The sequence below is a fragment of the Folsomia candida genome, unplaced genomic scaffold (genome assembly GCF_002217175.1).
Source record: "Folsomia candida strain VU population unplaced genomic scaffold, ASM221717v1 Fcan01_Sc019, whole genome shotgun sequence".
In the NCBI taxonomy this organism is placed as follows: Eukaryota; Metazoa; Arthropoda; class Collembola; order Entomobryomorpha; family Isotomidae; genus Folsomia; species Folsomia candida.
Genome location: NW_019091211.1, coordinates 3,280,514 through 3,300,866, shown reverse-complemented (window position 1 = coordinate 3,300,866; position 20,353 = coordinate 3,280,514). Strand labels below are relative to the sequence as shown.

General features: G+C 31.5%; 1 protein-coding gene and 1 long non-coding RNA gene across 3 annotated transcripts; one reads left to right on the top strand and one right to left on the bottom strand.

Moving 5' to 3' along the window:
• The first annotated feature begins 1,357 nt into the window (after positions 1–1,357).
• On the top strand, positions 1,358–6,212 carry LOC110857536 (glycogen synthase kinase 1). 2 transcript variants are annotated; one of them, XM_022106126.2, is made up of 4 exons: positions 1,358–2,791; positions 2,946–3,178; positions 5,225–5,301; positions 5,368–6,212. In XM_022106126.2, exons 1-4 carry the CDS (start codon positions 1,544–1,546, stop codon positions 5,406–5,408), a joined length of 1,599 nt encoding a protein of 532 aa, XP_021961818.2. In that variant the 5' UTR covers positions 1,358–1,543; the 3' UTR covers positions 5,409–6,212. The 2 variants fall into 2 exon arrangements, with proteins under 2 accessions (XP_021961818.2, XP_035713885.1); XM_035857992.1 differs by lacking the exon at positions 5,368–6,212 and having other exon boundaries at positions 2,946–3,199; positions 5,225–5,308.
• On the bottom strand, positions 5,328–20,092 carry LOC118438172. The gene is made up of 2 exons (XR_004836625.1): positions 14,557–20,092; positions 5,328–14,490 (listed from the first exon to the last, which is right to left on the bottom strand). It is a non-coding gene; the product is annotated as an uncharacterized LOC118438172 (long non-coding RNA).
• Positions 20,093–20,353: the final 261 nt, after the last annotated feature.

Genomic DNA, 20,353 nt, shown 5'->3' with positions numbered 1-20,353 from the left:
CCAGATGAAAAGGTCACAAGATGAAAAGGTCACAACGTGAAAAGGTCACACCATCCTGGCTCAGTGATGGTTTGGGAGGGAGTGAGCGAAAAAGGGAAAACGCCGTTGCATTTCGTCGAGAAAAAGGTCAAGGTCGCCGAAAAAAATTCAAAAAATTCGTCCTGGAACCCGTGGTGAAGCCCCTCAACGAAACCATGTTCAACGGAAAGCCTTGGACCTTCATACAAGACTCAGCACCAGCGCATAAGGCAAAAATCGTGAAATCCTGGCTCAAAAACAATAATCCAGACTTCATTTCTACTGCGGATTAGCCCTCAGCATCGCCGGATCTTAACCCACCGGACTATGCCCTGTGGACTAAACTTGAGGCATAGGTGTGTAGTAAGCCTCACAAAAGTGTGGAGGGGCTGAAAAAATCCCTACTCGTGGAGTGGGACCTTTTGCCCATGGAAGAGGTGCGTAATTTGGTGGGCGCTTGGCGTTCGTGTTTACAGCAGTGCATCGATGCTGGAGGAGGAAGTTTTGAAGTTTAAGATATGTATCCTCATTGAAATTTAACTGGCTTTTCAAAGTAATATAAATTGAAAATTGATTTTTAAAATCCTGTGAGATATAGCTGCTTTCCTAACTCACACCCATTATGAAATAACTAGGTAGTACCAAACCAGCCTGATATCTCAAAGTCTCGACCAACTGAGTGTGTTCGGATGTCCATGTGTTGCGGGGTCGAGGTGTTGAAATATTGATACGGTTAAAATATTGAATCCTCTAGAATCATCTAAAATCCTGTAATACTCTAATACTTACATACCGGGATACTGAGTCCCGAAATGTTATAATGTCGAACTTACCAGTCTACCTCGTCCCATCGCTTTACCCCCTAAACCTGATATTAAGGTTCCTAACCACTTAATTACCTTATAGTTACCGTCTTGGTAATGGAAACAATGTGATGTACAATATTTTTATCGCAGTCACTTGAATAAAGATTGCATTGAATTGTCCAGAGTTGTCAAGTTTACCCATGAAAAACAACCGTCTTATCGTCATCTTATCTCTTTCTCTTATATTTGCACTTATTTGCGTCTTAAATACAAACCACTTTCAGTTCTTTGATTTCCGTCACGAACAAACTCCTTTCACGCCGTAACAGATGGACATTCTGAATTATAATATAGATACGCATTCCGATTTTCCAACAAGTATACATACATATGTACGCGTACTTTTGCAAACTACCGAGTTTAGTAAATAAATGAACTGTAATGCTGCCATTACGTATTTATCACCAACTGTATATGTATAAACTCATCACTTCAGTTTTTATCGCAGTTAACCAAAGATAAGATAAGGTGAATGGAATTGGCTGGAATTGACTACTAAAACTTTATACTGTTCAAAATTTGATTTACTAAAACTTTATACTGTTCAAAATTACCATACCATACCATACAAAATTACCAAAAGGTAATTTTCGATACATTTGTATTATTCAAACGTATCCTAAAGAAATTTATAACCTTGTGCAGTGTCTTTGTCAATAATGGAAGCAGCGAAACCACATCAGAGTGAGATTTCCTTGGACACAGTGAAAATAAATGAATCAGGAATATTTAAATTTAATAAATTTATATATGGTTCATCTCTCACTAAATTTGATTCTACGGGGGGTGGCAAATCGGACGAATTTCAGCCACACATAATTGGGAGTATTGGGAGTATGGCTGCCTCCCACAGGATGACTGTCTTGAATAAGTACGTTGATTACGTTCCTGAATTTAATATCTATCCAAAATTAATGGGCCTGAAAATTGACAAAGTTATTGGTCAAGGTTGTTTTGGAATTGTGTTTCAATGTGGTCATATTTTAATGGAAAGGAGAAAGTTTGGTGTTAAATTAATCCCGTTTAACGGTTTGGACCCTCATTCAAACAAAACAATTTCAAGTGAAAAATTATATTGCGATTTGCCAAAACATACAAATATTGTGAAGGCTCTTGAATTTAAGAACACAGAATTGACAATGAATGATATAAACAACATTGAAAGTATAGTTAAAGAAACTGGGAGTGAAGATAATAAAGATTATTTTAGCTTTATCGTCGACAAAGTTAAAGGAAGACAGATTCAAAATATTAGTGTTATTTTACTGAAAATGGAACTGTGCGGCGAGAATTTGACAGACTGGCTTCGTCTTAATTGTCATAAAGCTGAATCAATTAAAACTTGCGAATCTTTACAAAATATACAATTTAAAATTGTGACCGGACTAGTGGAAGCTGTAAAGTTTATACACTCTCAAAAAATTATACATCGAGACATAAAACCAGGAAATATTTTATTTAGCAAAAGAAATTTTATGTTACCCGTCAAATTATGCGACTTTGGAGTTTGTTATAAACTAGAGACTGATGAAGTAAATATTGGGGAACGAATAGGTTCAGACGCATACCGAGCACCGGAAATGGATTCGTCACAATATGGATTTAACGCAGACCTGTTTTCCATGGGATTAATAATGTTTGAAGTGTTACAACTAATTGGCAGACAGGAAAGGAATGAAATGTTTATGGAGCTGGTGATGAACGAAAATGTAATTGTCGTTATTCCACACGTTAGGATTTTAAACTCGAAGGAAATAATTGTTGCTCTAACCAAGCGAAACCCGGTGGATAGAATACAATCCATACATGAGGTTGTACTGGTATCACTGATGGAGACGAATTATGACACGGGCCGTACACCATTCAAACAAGTTATATCTCACAGGAGTTCAACTAATGCGATATTGGTAAGCAAATTTTTACATGACATAATTTGTGGTATTAAATCCCTTGTTTCTAACCAATGTAATGGCGTATGCAAAAACCCACTTTAGAAGATTAATTATACAATATGCAGTCGTAACCGAAATCATTTAACTTATTGAATTACAAAATTTATAGGATAATATGTCATCTTCAATTGAAAGATTGAAGGTATCACTTGGAATAAGAAAGATGCCCAGCATCCCCCCACTCCAAACTAATCCATTTCGGTCTAGAAACCGAAAACCTTTTATGAACAATTTTAATGGAGGCCACAACATTGCAGAAAAAGCTTCACAGATCCAATTGAACAATATATCAACCAAATCAAAACAATGTCGGAAAAGAAGAAAAATTCTTTCTAGAATTCGGTGAGTCTATTTAATTCGTAGGTAAGCAGTAATTCCTAAGGAATATATAAATAACATTCATAGTATTTAATATCATAATTAACCAGTTGATTACCAAGTACATGAATGTCATGTACTCGTTGAAATCGTTTCTAGGGCCCAAGTACATGAATGTCATGTAGTTAAAATTCGTGCTTTAAATCACCGTGACATCTAAATTTCTCAAAAACTTAAATTTTGAGAATATTCCTTTGGTATTTTGTGGAAAACTCCATGATAAAATGTTGTTTTTGTTTGATATTTTTCTTGAAAATTTTTGGAATTTTCCCTATACCAACCAATGTTAAAAAGTCGATTTCTTGTGTTTTCATCAAAAACTTCTAAAATTGGAAACTGGTTGAAATATTTCAAAAATTTAATTGGGTTGCTATCAGACGTTTTATGAAATAAAAATCGGGCTAAATCCAAACTTTTATTTCAATAAATGTGGTAATGAACATAGTATTTAATATAATAAACTTTCGGCATGTCCCAAGTAAATAGATACACGTTCTAAATTGAATGACATTTTTTTGCACGGACGGATCACATCTCTAAATTCCAGTTGGTTTATTGGTTCGGTACATTTCCACATTTAGTTTAATGTCGTGCATAAATCCCTCGACGACGGATCATCCATAAAATGCGGTATATACTTAAAACAACATTTAAATTGAACGAAAATTGAACGATTTTTCGAAAATTAGACATTTAAAAAAATCCTAACTTCAAAGTTTAAAAAAATAGTGAAAATGGTACTAAATCAGTATTACTTATTTCATGAATAATGACAACTCTACATTAAATTAAGGAACTAAAACCATTAAAACGATCAGTACAACACAATCTAGATTTTAAAACTGTTAACAACAATTCACAAAACCTAATTTTTGGCACCACAGTTTTCACTTATTAAATAATCAAATTTCACCAATTATCACGGTTAAAGCCGGCTCCATAGTCACGTATTTTCATGTCATGCTCTCTATCCTGTAATGCTAAATTTAACATTAGAGGATAGGGAGCATGACATGAAAATATGTGACTATGGAGCCGGCTTAAGGATTGAACTTAATTGTTACGATACAAATCTATATTATAATTTACAAAAGTCCGTCCCGCTGAAATTTTCCGTAACATTCCGTAACATAACAGAATTCTGATTAGTTGTTGATATTTGAATTGGCCAATCAGGAAGCAGGAATGGTTCCTCATCACAAATATGGACATGACTTTGGACATGATTTAGAACATGATTTAGAACATGATTTGGAACATGCTTAGGAACTTGATTTGGAACTTGATTTTGTACATGACTTTGGAAAAAGATTCATTACATTAAAAAAATCCTTAGCAACGTTAAAATATTTCTTGGCAATGTTAAAAAAATATGGCGACGTTGAAAAATTCCTTGGCAAAATTTAAAAAAATCCTTAGCAACGTTAAAAAAATTCCTTAACACCGTTAAAAAAATTTCTTTGCAACGTTACAGAAATCCTTAGCAACATAAAAAAATTCCTTAGAAACGTCAAAAAAAATTCCTGGGCAACGTGAAAAAATTCCTTAGCAATGTTAAAGAAATCCTTAGCAACATAAAAAAATTCCTTAGCAACGTCAAAAAAATTCCTGGGCAACGTTAAAAAAATTACGTAACTACGTCGAAAGAAATGTAATGTCCGAAGTTAGGAAATATCTTCTCAACTTTAAGCAAAACTCCCAAGCAACGTTAAGTAATGGGTGACAGCTTGCTTACAAATAAGGTAGCCCGTCTTTATGACGGGCTTATATGCTAGTAATTTTTATAACTTATTTCCTTACTCCAAAAGGAATAGGTTTCTAATTTGTGTAAATATTTAATAACCATTTATAACTTTCTAATTGAAATACTTATATAACACATTTAAGAAATATTTTATATTCGATAAAGTATTTACATCCATAAATATTTACAAGATTCTTCACTATTTTATTTAGCACGTTAAGTTTAGTTATGTGAGAAGAATAACGATTCATTCCTGTTATGTGCAGATCAAGATATTTGGCTGGTTTTCCTCGTTGGCGCAGAGAGCATGGAAAACTTGCATCCAATTCTTCAAAATATTTTTGTAAGCAATTATGCATAACCTCCAGATTTTGTGACTGATTTTTATTTCAATTTAAATTATAAATAGGTAACCATGGAAAGAAATTGGTGACAAAAAATATTTTTTGAAAATATTTTCGAAATAATTTATACATAATCAGTCCCTTCGTCCGGTTGAGATACCATGGGTTGACTTTGATCTTGACGAGGTGGATGAGAGCGCGATGAAGATGACGCCTGTTGAATTGCGATGGGTTGATATTTACGCCGTGTCAGGGGTTCCACACCTACGAATTAATAATTAGTTGAGACAATTAGATATATATAATTTATAAATATTTAGTGGCAATAAAACCTAAAATACCAAACCAAAATAATATGTAAAAGTAAATAGTGTCTTCAATAAATTGTTAAACATAATTAAATATGAGAAAAAATTATGATCCAGCAGCCAACAGGTAAAAGAATCATGCCAAATTGTAAATAGCCAAACTTACCACCGTCAAGGAACTTATGTATAAGAGGATGCTGCAAAGATTATTACATATGTATATGTATTATATGTCCACAAGTAGTTGGGCATGTTTATAAATAGTAACTGCACTCAAAAAACTGTTGTACCAACGTGTTACCAATTGTACTCTATATACGACTATTCCGTATCGATAAGAAAAGTGTTATCGAGTGCAAATGATTAATCATCGTGTGGTTGCATTTATCTGAAGTGCGGTTACAGTTTATTATCACTGGGTAGCAATTTTATTACCAACGTAAAATAGTAATATATGGAGTACAACCGGTAACCCGTTTTAATAGTGTACTAGCGGTAATTATATATTGCTTTATTTCAATTCAAATCAGTATATATACTTATTTTAGAATTGGTTTATTGGTTTATTTTAACAAAATAAAATAAAACAGCATGCAATCCATTATTTGTATCTAGAGCATCTTTCCAGCAACCCTAACTTTGGTATTAGTGTGTCCTAATTAGTTTAGTAAATTTATGTAGTTAAAAATACGCATTTAATATACAAATAATTGTATTTGTTTCTGAATTTTTTTGCGTAATTTATATGTATCACAAATTTACGGGAAAATGGCACAAAATTGACAATAAATATGAGAACTATTTTTCCTCGAAAACAATATAGGGTAATGTGGGGTAAGAGCGCGAAGGGTATCACTTTAACTTAATTTATATCTTTGATGTCACCATAATTGTGATCAAGTACAACAGTGGACATTGTTAACTGAGTCCTCCTTGTAATTGTCTTCAAAAGTTTCGATATCAAATTGCCCCAGAACAGCCACAAAATCAATTTTCCTAATCGCATATTTTCAATTAACAAAATGAATTCTCTTCCCATATTTTGTAATTCTGATTTCTTCGAAACCACATGATAAAAATATCCCATTTTTTGTATACTAACTCAGCATTAGCTGCACAAATCGTATCCAAAAAAATTAGCTCTGGTAGTGGCTTCGAAATTTAATTAAAATTTTCTCGCTCTTGCCCCACAGTTTCGAGAAATGTGGGGCAAGTGTGCGAATTTTGTGAGGCAAGTGTGATTCTAGAATAGTTTGCCTCAAATGTATTTTTTGACTTGTTGTGGCATGAAAATATATTAAACAGACCTATGCGAGTATGGAGAGAAGGTTTTGGATATAGATAACAGCTATGTTCACCATCTCAGGCAATGTTTACAACCATATTGGGAAGAAGAAGGAAGAAACCACTCATAGGTTGTTAAACTTTTAAAAATATTCAGATATAATCCATAATCCTAAAATTACATTATAATAGAAAATTGCAACAATACGAAGGTATTTCTAAATTGTTACGGCTTCGTTCTTTATACTTTTCCATCCGATTCTAGAAATTTGCAAAAAAATTCGTAAGATTAAATGGAATAAATAATGCTCATCGACACGAAAGTATTTATTAATGCTGAAAATTTAATCATAATTAATTTATTGAGATTATTCAATCAGTAAGAATTTTAGGGGTGTTTTTTTTTACGTCGGGAGATTTCAAATTTTGATAATTATTTACTAAAACGTTTCATAAAATTTATATGATAACCAAGATTTAATTTTCGAACAAGCTAATCTTAATGATAATTACATGAAGTATTATTTTTTTTTCAAATTAAATTCCGGATTTTTACCACGGCATTAAATTTTTACGATTAATTATTGTTCATAATCGGTCTATTAAAAATTTACAAAGGAGTAAAAAATCATTACAAACTTGGTAATAAATTAATAATAGGACATAATGCATACATGAGTAGGTCCAATTTTTGCTATTTTCACTCTCTCAACGCCTTCCCGACGATGAAATTACCGTTATCAAGAAGAAATTTAATGTTTTACCATCCCGGCAGGAGGATAAGCTCGTTCCAGGGTAGGAAATAACTCACTCCGATCCGTAGTAGATTTGGCAAGCTTGCAAATTTAGCAAATATTTGGAAATAAATGAAGTAAGATTACGAAGGAAAATCGAATGTACAGGTAACAAAAATTCGAGAAAAATGATTTAAACAAATCGGATTTGCACAAATTTTAGAAATTTTACACACTTTACAAATATTTGAGTAAACAAATTCGCTTACTCGTTGAAATTATTGACCTAACAAACAATATCTTTTTACTTATTCTAATAATTGAAATTTTATAATTTCCCAAATTGACTTCACCATCGTACAAATTATGACATAAATCCTTCCTATGCAAACAAATAAAGCAATCCGCGATTTCGTAAATTTAAAAATCCTACAAATTCCAAAAGTTTACAAAGATTGTGAAAATTTAAAATTAACTGGAAACGTTGATATTTTTTAATACAAAAAATATTTGGGATACTGATACATACGTCGTTGGTTTTAAATTTTGAAATATGATGTAGTTTTATTGAGCACAGGTTTTGCATTATGTTTGACAAAAATGATTGTTCAGTAAATTAAAACATTGCGTATTTTCTCAGAAATATATTAGAAAAAATACAAAGCACAGAAAAATATTTCAATTTATTGTAAAATTAATAATTATTAAAATCAATAATTCCCGAACTGCAATTGTATCGTGGGAAGGAAACAAATTATGATTTGGCTGTTCACAAATGTATTACGTAGTCAGTCAAAAGAAGCGTATCATAAATTTTAGAGTAGAAAATTCAGAAAATCGAAAATTTCAGAAATCGTGTGAATACATGACACTAGAAAATCCAATATTTTGCAAATTGTTCCAAAATCTTCCAAAATTTTCATCGTGCACTAACACGTAGAAAAATGTAATTTAATTAATAAATCAAATTACTCGTTGTCGTCGAGAAATGATATTTTAATTTATGACCACAATGGATTTTAACATGATATTTGATTTTATGCGACATGATAATGGATTTTATGTAATGACTTGATAATTTTATGAATATTGACTTGCATGCATGATGATGATGATATGTACATGTGTTTTATATGTGTGAGGTATGTTGAGACCCCGGCAGGGATGTAAATTTTAGTTTTACTGTCCCCCTTCTGGCTGCCACTAATTGGGTTTCTGTCCAAGTTTTTAATCTTTAAATTTGACTGTTTGACCCGTGTGAACTTGTGTAACCTTTCTCCTAATTGGCCAGAATAATTCCTATTGTACTCCCACTTCAGTCGTGTTGTCCCATTGTGATTGGAGTTTGTGAAAGTGGGGAGTTTTCTTGGTAATGGCCACCTGGTCCATATATGTGAAAAGTTGGTAAAAATAATTTTAGTAACACGACGACGGAGGAAAGACAAGCACCTCAAACATTGTCCTCTCGTCCATGAATTGTAACTCTCTCTACTCCTCTAAATTTGTAAAAGTATAAGAATTGGTGACATTAAATAACCTGAAACAACATCGATTTGTGACCACCGCCTGCCCTTATTTCTACGGTCACCGTCACCATAAAAAATCACGAGAAAATCGTCGTCAAACTTTTACACTCGTACTGAATAACCCTATCTGTTTTGTCACAGTTAATATTGGATATTCAGCAAAAATGTGAACCGACGCAAAAATAAGCAAATTATGAAAACCTCTTTGTGGCAAAATTTTTTTTAGCCAAAGTTCCATAAATTCCATTGAAAACATATGTAATTAAATCGTTTATTTAAAATACTGATATTGCTTAAAGCTATGTAATTTAGCATTTATTAATTAAATTTCATCAAAAACTGAAATAAAAGCATTCTGAGGAGTTTGCAGTGTAAAGAAGTAGGGCCGAAGACGATGGAGAGGATATTTCTCAGATTTCAAGGATTTAACCTAATTTGATGAGTTTTTGTAGAAAAAAATTTCTGCAAAGGTGTTTGTAAATTGTATAATTTATTTGTAATTTTTTATTTTTCAGGAAATCCATCATATCAACCAGGTAGAAATGTTCTCCTTAAATAATTTGACGTATTAATTATACAAAATTAATCACTCGTGTGATCCTAAGTTCCGTTAAATTCCGTTCCGTTTAATATATGTAAATAATTTTGGATTTATGTAACCAATTATTTTAATTCCATCAGAAAAAATAAGGGAGCTTGAAGTGTAAATAAATTCGGGGAGAGGAACAGATTTGTTTTACTTTGTGATAAAAAAATCTTAAAAAATAGCTGTACGACACTTGTTTGCATAGCTATGTATACTTTACATTTACATTACATCAAATCAATTTAATTTACAGTAAAAATATGAATGAACTGAAGAGAATTCTGTGATTTTTATTATAATTTTTTATGGAATCTTATGGGACTGGGTGAGCCCAAAGAATCAAAATAGAACACGACCATTGTCGTCCACAAGGCTAACTTTCACCGCTTGTCATGTACAACTTTAAAGGTAATCTTGGATTTATTGATTGATTGATTGATGATGCTTTATTTATCGGGTCTAACAAGTTCACAGTAATACAACCATGCTCTTCCACAAGTGACCACATCAATTATACAAATATATAATAAAATAGAATTAATCTACGAAGTAAAATTTGAAATTCAGATAAACAACAAGACAGACAAAATACATAACCGAGTTATAACCAAACAGTAACAAATCAAATATCAATAAAGCTTATCCAATGCCAAAATTATCAAATATTTTATGTAACAAATCATATCTATAGTTAAAATAATCGATCGTTGTTGTAACATCATTAAAATGCGATCTTAATGGGTTTAGTAATTTAGCAAGTTTGAGCAATAATTTGTTATAATTGATTATATTCTTACAATTAACAACGTCTGTCATTCCCGTCTCACAAATAAAAATCGGTACACAATTAGGGCAAGCCCAAATTTTAGAAGAAGTGATATTCCAATATGAGTAATCAGATACAGTTATATTACATCTGTTTTTGTGATAAAAATTCATGCAGTATACGCATTGTAAAGTACCAATTCGCCAATCATCTCTTTTCATATCGTCCTTGAAAATTATAGTGTAGGTGGTACCATTGTAAATTAGGATGTTGGATTTATCCAAAATCCCTTCTCCACAAAGGTGGCATAGCGGTCCCTCAGCCTCTTCGTAGTCCCAGTATTCGGGCTCCAGGAAATAATTGACGGCGTCGTTCATTTCATCAAACATCCCCCCATTAGCGATGATGACATTAGTCGCAGGATTCGCAGTGGCGACGAGGTCCTCAATTTTCACAGAATTGTCCATGACTCTTAGCTTGTGTTGGTGTGGCTTCAGTAAGAGATGATATTGCATACAATTTAAGGGCGGCTTAGTTTCAGGTTTGTTTTTTCACGAATAAAGTGGAGTTTATTGGATTTGTAAATGTAATATCTTTTGACATAAATTTTGTTAGTATTTATATGGAAATGGGATACATACAATTTTTTGGAAAGTTCCATTTTTAATACCCAAAATACAGATATATGAATTTCTAGAAATTATTGAATTTACTTTTTTAAGTTAATCAGTGAGTATTCCTATTTTTAGGCGTTTTAAGATAGCCTTATACAATTGACTCTTGTATGCACGATAACTTAATTTTGAGCATGTTGCCAGCATAAAGGATTTGTGAAAACCATTTAAAAAATCGTACAACTCTTCCCCTTAATTTTTACATGTATTTCATGAATCCTCCATCGATATGAAATTCGCATGTTCAATTAAACATAATATATCTGCTTGGCAACATTGTCAAAACAAGAAATTATAATGACTTGAATTGGTTCCAGTGCAGATATAAAGTACATTTTCATTGTGGAAAAACTAAATTATGAAAAATGAGGGTATAATGGAAAAATTTAAACCCAAATTTTACAAATTAATTACTTTTATTTATTTAGCAGAAGCGAGAAGGGGAACCTATGTGTTAATCAGGTTAAAATATTTCAAAATAATTACCTTTGACGTTGAAATAAGCAATTGAATTGATTTTGGCTTGATTTTGGCACCAGTTTATACGATTGAAAAGCGATTTTTTAGCACTCGGCCGATTTTGATGTATGATGGCTTAAAATTTTCGTATTTTTTAGTAGAGAAAGAATCTGCAATAATATTGGGGGGGGGCAGCCCAGTGGATTTCGAGATACAAGCCAAAATGTGCGAATATTTTGCTAATTGTGAGAAATTTAATTCATTTGGCATAACTCGTCCCTATTTCATCGGAAATCACGAAAAATAATTTTTAGAATTATTTTGCGTTAATATTTGTTAATATAAACCTATACGATTAACTCCCCGTTTTTTCATCTTCCTACGATTTTGCTCTATGATAGCTTAAAATTTCCGTAATTTTGAGCACATCGAGAATCCGGAATAATCTTGATATGGCGGGGGGTCAGGGGAGGCGCTACAGCCCAAAATGTGCGAATTTTTGCCAATTTTGTGGCATTTAATTTGTGACCGAAACGAGGCCAATTCTGGACAAATTAGGCTCAAAATCATTCATAGAATTAGTTTTGAGCAAAATAATCCTACTTTGCCAAATTTGGACAACTATGTGACAAATTGGACAAATTTGCGAAATTACGCTGCTATTTGCGCTGTATTAGTTAATATAAACCTATACGATTAACTCCCCGTTTTTTCATCTTCCTACGATTTTGCTCTATGATAGCTTAAAATTTCCGTAATTTTGAGCACATCGAGAATCCGGAATAATCTTGATATGGCGGGGGGTCAGGGGAGGCGCTACAGCCCAAAATGTGCGAATTTTTGCCAATTTTGTGGCATTTAATTTGTGACCGAAACGAGGCCAATTCTGGACAAATTAGGCTCAAAATCATTCATAGAATTAGTTTTGAGCAAAATAATCCTACTTTGCCAAATTTGGACAACTATGTGACAAATTGGACAAATTTGCGAAATTACGCTGCTATTTGCGCTGTATTAGTTAATATAAACCTATACGATTAACTCCCCGTTTTTTCATCTTCCTACGATTTTGCTCTATGATAGCTTAAAATTTCCGTAATTTTGAGCACATCGAGAATCCGGAATAATCTTGATATGGCGGGGGGTCAGGGGAGGCGCTACAGCCCAAAATGTGCGAATTTTTGCCAATTTTGTGGCATTTAATTTGTGACCGAAACGAGGCCAATTCTGGACAAATTAGGCTCAAAATCATTCATAGAATTAGTTTTGAGCAAAATAATCCTACTTTGCCAAATTTGGACAACTATGTGACAAATTGGACAAATTTGCGAAATTACGCTGCTATTTGCGCTGTATTAGTTTAGTCACGATTGTCATTTAATTTTTGTATATTTTTAATGAATTACGAAACAATATGTGTAAGATAGTTTTTTTGCATACAGGGATTTGATGTAAATGATATTTGTTTCTGGGTAGACTAATTGTATTGTAAATGAAAGAATTAACAAATATGGTTACATTACGTTCAGACAAGTTGCATCTATATTTGTTTCGCAAATAGATTGCGTTACAAATTTAGTCAACATTTTTGCTCAATAATAATTGTGGAAAAAATGACATTAATTAAATTTACAAATAATATTTGATTGCTGTGTGATGAATTGTATTATAAATTGTTTACCTAGGTTAGTCAACTATACGAAAGTTTGTTTACCACACGAAGATTCGTATCCAAAACGTCGCCTTGTTAATATTTAACCTTTGTCTACTGCATCCAATTTACAGATCGCATTTGGAATAAATATGACCAAATCGGGAAAATAATCGATTTTCCCGCTTTAGTTATTCCACGACTGAAATTTGGAATTTATATTGACAATTTTCGAACTAGTCTAAATATCTAAGGTTTTTCGACATATTTGCATGTTATGAATTTTTATGATGTATTTTGAAAAAAAAGTTCTGGACTTTTGTTGCCAAAGCAGAATTTTGTAACCAACACGAAGGTGTGTCAATTACTCGTCGCCTTGTTGTAAATTACGATTTGTAATTTTTGCAATTAAATGTAACACGGAAGAATAAATAAGTTAATTTTGCTAAGTGCGTATTAATAAATTTAGTGAATTTGGTTCTTTGAAAACCTTGTAAAACTGATATATTATAACTCTACTTCTACACACGTTGCAAATTCACACGAGTGCTAAAATAGTTTAAAAAATTAAAATACCCATAATTTTTACTATTTTGTTTATCCCTTCCTGCTTACTCTTTCAAAATTCAATTTATCCGTCAAGTTGTTAATCTAATTATTTATCAAGCACGTATACTCCTCTTAAAAAATAACTCTTGCCGTAAATCCGAAACACTTTTGAAATTGTTTTCGCTGAAAATATGCATACACAGTAAAAAGTAAATACATTAGATAGGGTAAAAAATAACTTGGTGTGGGGCAGAAAGTGATCCGACCCTACATCGGGTGAAACCCAAGAAATGGAGCACGGGGTTATGCACTTTACCCGATCTGGCACCACGCTAACCCTGCATGTGGCAACCAGAAGAACACTGCGCAGGGTACCACTGGGGCAAGTTGTACTGTATATGAAGCATCTGTAACCCTTTGCTGGGGTAGTTATATACCCCATATAGTTTCGATTCGATTATATGCAGTAAAAAATTTTACTCTATATTATGCATCCATAATTTTTTAATTTTTATTAATGATCTTATTAAAATATAAACAATCATAATTATATTGAAGGAAAATCCAAAATTTAGTTGATGACCGAGGGGAATCAGTTTTTCAATAGCGTCCTTTCCAATAAGTGAAGTGCCTAGTCCTTAATCTTGATCTCTAAAAGTCAACACAATCGGAATTAACTATAATTAAATAAAACTTTAATTAATATTTAATGCTTACCTTCAAATTAGGAAACCACCTCTTCCAGCCCAAGTTGTGTCGAAACCATACTACTTATTTATTCCAGGGTAGTTCACTTTAATTTATATGAAAATATTTCGGATGAAATAAATAAATATGTGAATTGTGCTGGTCTCCCGACTACTGACTGACTAGACCAAAGAAACAAAAATAAAGCCACACAGATTGGCCGCGCATTTCAATTTCTACTTCATATTTAGTAAAATCGGCTATGTGGGGTAAATCTTGGTCGATGTCGGGTACCACACTTTTGCGTGAAGTAAAATATCCTATGTATGGGGTTATGATTCGTCGTTTTCCAAATGTAGGGTATAATATTTTTTTACTCAAATTGCGGGTTACGCTAAATATTTTATATGACATCAGTTTTACATCATTTCGAGTTGTGTCATTTTTTACTTTTCGAAAAGTTAAACATATTTCTCACTGTGTAGGAAGTTAACGCACGTGTCGAAATATTGTACACGTTAATTCATTTTAGAATAATTTGAAACCCTTAACCTCAGCGAACAATGTATCCCTTCATCATTATCAAATTATTGCCAATCAAATGATTGGCCCACATTTCTTCAATATGTGTGTATCAAAAGTAAACCTAAAATTTGCACTTTTTGCAAAACTCGAAATTTTAGACAAATTAGAAAAATTCATGCACAGATTTCAACAGCAATACTCGTAAATAACAAAACAAAGTGGGTTTGTCAAAACGTTCGAACAAAACGTTCTCACGTTTTGATAAACCCCAATTTCAGAATCTGTAGCGGCATCCAACCTCAATCTTTCTGGACTTTCATTCTACAAAGTTTCAAATTTCTATCACAACCTATGAGAGAGATATCAAAATTTTATCAAACTTACGGGAGGTACTGTACGTCATCTACTAGTTTTCAATTATCCTCAAATTTCCAATATTGCAACATTAGGCTTTAAAGCTGCACAATTTTACAAACGATTAAAGAAGCTAACCTAAGTTGGAAATTAAGTACAACTGGCCAGTGTGTGCAAAAAGGCTGCCTTTTTGCTTTTTTTCGATGCCTTTTTGCCTTTTTGCCTTTTTCAATGCCCTTTTGCCTTTTTGTGTGCCTTTTTGCCTTTTTGTGTGCCTTTTTGCCTTTTTGATGCCTTTTTGCCCGAATGAATGCTTATAACATTGGAAGAACAAAACTTCCAGAGTTTTGATAATTTTCGAAATCGAAATAAATATTCGGGTAAACCATTTTCGAAAATTTTTTTCGTAAAATCTAAACATTTTTCAATATTTGATAAATAATTTTCTTTATTTTTCAGCGAGCTAGTTTTCCACACTACGTAACCATCAATTTTTGATTAAGGAAAAAATGTAGTAGGAGAGGGATCACTTTAATACTTGAAGGGTCCAAATTCTTCTTCAGGACGGCGATGTGTTTACATGTCGGTGAATTGTGAGGGAATGGGAAAAAAGGATGTGAAAAAGGGATGAAAAGTAAGATACATTGTGGGATAGGATGAAAAGACCGTTAAAACCACGTGTGTGCATAACGGTCATTAATTTAATTAATTAACATTAATTTGTTAACATTAAGTTAAATTAACGTTAATTTTTGATTAATACCGGTTACGAATTATTTCTTTTTTGGGTTTCAAACCTACATATTGCTGCAAATATCTTTTTCTTTCACTTTTGAAATCTGCAAAAATTTCTACAGCAATAATATGGCGTCAAATAAAACAATTATTAAAAAAAATCCTTTATTTTTCAGAGGAAAAAAGTTATCTTATATTTTATCTCTGTCCGTTTATTTTTATAGTTTTGCTAAAAACAACTCTACGCGGCTCGCGTAGAGTTTTTTTACCTTTCCTTTCCAGAGATACCTTTACCTTTACCTCTCCAGAGGTAAAACTTGCGTTACGAGAACATACGGTAAAAACTGAAATTTAGAATAATTTATTAAGATCAATTTTTATTTACCAATTTTTTTTCTATTCAATTTCCTACGATCTGAAATATTAATTTCCACTGAAACTCTTTCAAAACCAAAATTCTGACGTGAAACATAAACATTTTTCTATATTGTTTTATTTTCCAGTGGACTCAAACAATATTTGAATATGATATGAAGTATTTTATGGAAATACGGACTAATAAAAACTGTTGCGAAATTATTAACAAACCTGTAACGAAAGATTAGAGACCGATAAATATGACAAGATTTTTAAGGTGATGTTGTATTTTTAAAGGCTTGGATAACTTGAGAGGTTAAAAGTCTAATTGTCACCCCGTAAAAATCCAGTATAGCAAAGTAATTAAGGTTGGAATAGTTTTTTTCAGAATTTCATGTTGTGTCAGCTGTCGCGTTCAAAAGAATAAAGAAAAATCTAACAACAAGCTAATAAATGTCAAGATTTTACATCAAATTCAGTTTTGTTTAAAATTATGATACAAATTAATAGTTCAGATTATTTTAGATTCGTGCATACACAAATGAAACCAATTTATAGCAGGTGGAAATTAATTGTTAAATGTGAAACAAATTATTATACATTATCTTATAAAGCCCTTAGCAATCTGTTGTGGAAATCTATTTAAGAAAACCTTTGGATTTCTAATAGAAGACAACTTTCTTGTTGGAAAATTCACAAAATTTAAAATAATGAAACCAATTCCACGAATTTATGACAAATTTATTTTTTTTAACGATATAAAAAACAATTGGGAGGGAAATTGGGAGGGAGACATAGTTTTCCATCTCATTGAACTCTCATTAAATAAAAATGTTTCAGTTATACGCCGACATTGTACATAATGTTTAAACAATATTAACTTAATATTATCCAGGTTCAACTACGTGACAAAATATACCTTGTTTTATTTTTTGTCAAAATACTTAAATTATCTTCTACTAAATTTCTTGTTTTTTTATCCCTATGTGCCAACACATATTCAGCATGCTGGAAAAATATAGTATTAGAAATTAGGTAAGACACACTCCAAATTGTATAGAATTAGTCACTTCACGATTTCAAATTGTTCTCACATATGATTGCAAGTACACTTAGAAATTGATCAAACTATTCGTTCTGATAAAAGAGAAGTATTTGTTCTAGAAATTGAAATAACTGGTTATAAATTATTACCACATGGATTGTATATAACTCAACCTTTAGGTCATAACGAGCATTACTGTTTTGTAGTAAGAAATAAATATAAATCCCATAATACTTCAATCCATGTTACATAAGCAAGGATTGCAAATTACTAACTTCACCCGTCTCTTAAGATTTACGTCATATGAATAATACAAACCTAAGTAACGAATCGATTAAAATATTTTATAAAAATCAAATTTTGGCGTGAAATCTAAGCATTTTACGAAGATTTTAATTACAATTTTCTCAACGGTGGTTTGGTTAGGCTAAAATTTCCTTAATTTTGCCTTACAAATTTGTGGAAAGAATTAATTTTTGTGTTCAGTTTAGTGTAGGAAATTATAGTTGAGGAGTGTTTTTTACTATTTTGATAAACATTTTCAGCGGCAAAAAAATTCGTTGATTTATGAAAACTTTTAGGACACTGTCACTGTTAATTCATGATAGTTTGCTAAAAATAATTTGTAAGCGGTTTGGTAGTATTTTACTACAGATAATATTTTACTGGTACTATTGGTCCTAAGGATAGAAACAGACGCGTGGCGTGCAAAAATACGCAAGAATGGAGCAATGCATGAAGGGGAAACAAAAAAATCTGTTTTATTTTAAGCTGTTCATTTTGTAGAAAAATACAAATTTTGGCGTACAGCTTAAACATTAAAAGATATTAAATTCAAATTTTATAAACATTTCAACGAAAAAGTTGACACTGATTTTAGCACTTTGGAAGACGACAAAGTTTATGTAGGTAAATCATTCCCAGTTTTGTACTTCTTTTTCACCATTCTGGTAATAGATTATTACTGGTTATGAATTATACCTTTATCTGTTTACAACTCTTTCGAATCTAGCTTCTATTGTAGGCATATTTTAAATTTATTTTGTAACTCAAATAATTTATAAGTTAGACATCTAATTGTCTAATTTTTGTTATCAAATTCATTTATTTCCCAACGGAGAAAGTTGGCACGTGCTTTTACTCTGCCTGCGTGTGGAAAGAAAGCATTTGAAACTGAATTTGAGAATAATTTATTAACATTTTGCTCATAAATTTTTTGCGTGTACTGTACAAGGCAAACATTAATGTCACAAATGTTATGTATTTGCAGATCATTATATTTACGACATGTTGGCAACCCTAATTATTCATACGAATTGTTACTTCTGATAACCAGTCACTCAAACCTACTAATTTAAATTACAACTCAAGGCTTTTAAAAAATAAGCTGTTGGCACAAAACTACAAGCTTTTTGATAAGTTTACCATTTTTTAGGAAAAAGTTGACATGGGAAGAAAGCGTTTAAACTGGGAATAGTAAACACCATCTGAATTTTCCAAGGAGGAAGTTAGCCTTAATTATTTCACATTTTTGCTTTCAAAAATGCAAACATGTTTTTATCTACGTTTATCGCGACGACGAGTGATTTTAAAAAAAAATTTTTCAAACTTTATGAAATATGCAGATTAGAAACTAAACGTGTTGAAAAAAATTTGAAATATTTTAAAAAATGGCATTAATTTACTGCTAAAAACGCTAATAGTCCCAATTGATTTGTAAAGAATTAATCAGTACATGTACAAATTTTACAAGGAGAAAATAACGGTGTTGAAGTCATTACAGGAATTGCAAATTTTTGAAATGCCTACTTTTTTCGATGAATAAATTAAATTTGTAAAGCGATTTCAAGACACCAGGAAGAATCGAAATCAGATTAATTACAATTTTGCTGTCTCGTGCGACACAAGGACAATTCGATCTGGGATTATTCCAAAAATCAACCTTGTTTCACTTCCGCTTTCACTCATTACTGTCGCTTTGAACATACTTTCTGCAATATACCGATTGAGTGGGAAAGGTTGAATTCTGTTAAGTGTAATGTGAAAGCCTTTTTTTATTAAATTTAACGAGATTTCGCTAAATATTTAATTAATTAAAGATTTAAGTACATTTCGTAATTATTATCAATTTTGGTAAACATTCACGCTACTTTTTCATGCGATTTTTAAATCATTATACAACTTTCAGGTTGTTTTTCACTAGAAAACGTAATCAAAGTAATAATAATAATATAATAATAACCAAGACTGCGTTTTATTGCTGTTTTAAAAATTAAAATTGTAAACGTGGCCATGAAATTGGACGAAATAAATTGTTTTCATTCGAAAGTTTTTATAAGTCAGCAAAAAATAAGGTTCATTTTCTTTAAATTGTTTTTTTTGACATATTGCATAACTTTAGAGCCAATAATTTTAGTGACTTATGTTTTGGTTAAAATATTAATCAGATTTTATGTACACTACACCTAATGCTAACATTGAAAATTGATAAATTAATAAATGAACTGATTCATACACATTCCTAGAATACTGCACAAATTGAACTGTTGAAAAAATCTGGATGAAAATGGATCAAATCAATATGACAAAATACTTCAACAATGTAATTTCTTCACAAATAAAAATTTAATGACTTTACAAAATCTATAAAAATTTATTTTTACAAAATTGACAAAATATTAAAGACGGTTTAGTTTCAGTATTTAACTTTAATGAAAATTTACTCAAATTAGAAATGCTTCTACTAAAATTAAAACAACAATGCTGTCAAAAATTTTAACGGTCTAAATTTTATCCAAAATTTTATTAAAA

Bases quoted from the DNA above. Each gene is read 5' to 3' on its own strand.
- LOC110857536 (XM_022106126.2), top strand. From the start codon at position 1,544: ATGGAAGCAGCGAAACCACATCAGAGTGAGATTTCCTTGGACACAGTG. The intron at 2,792-2,945 runs GTAAGCAAATTT...CAAAATTTATAG, and splicing joins GTTCAACTAATGCGATATTG to GATAATATGTCATCTTCAAT. The intron at 3,179-5,224 runs GTGAGTCTATTT...TGTTATGTGCAG, and splicing joins AAAATTCTTTCTAGAATTCG to ATCAAGATATTTGGCTGGTT.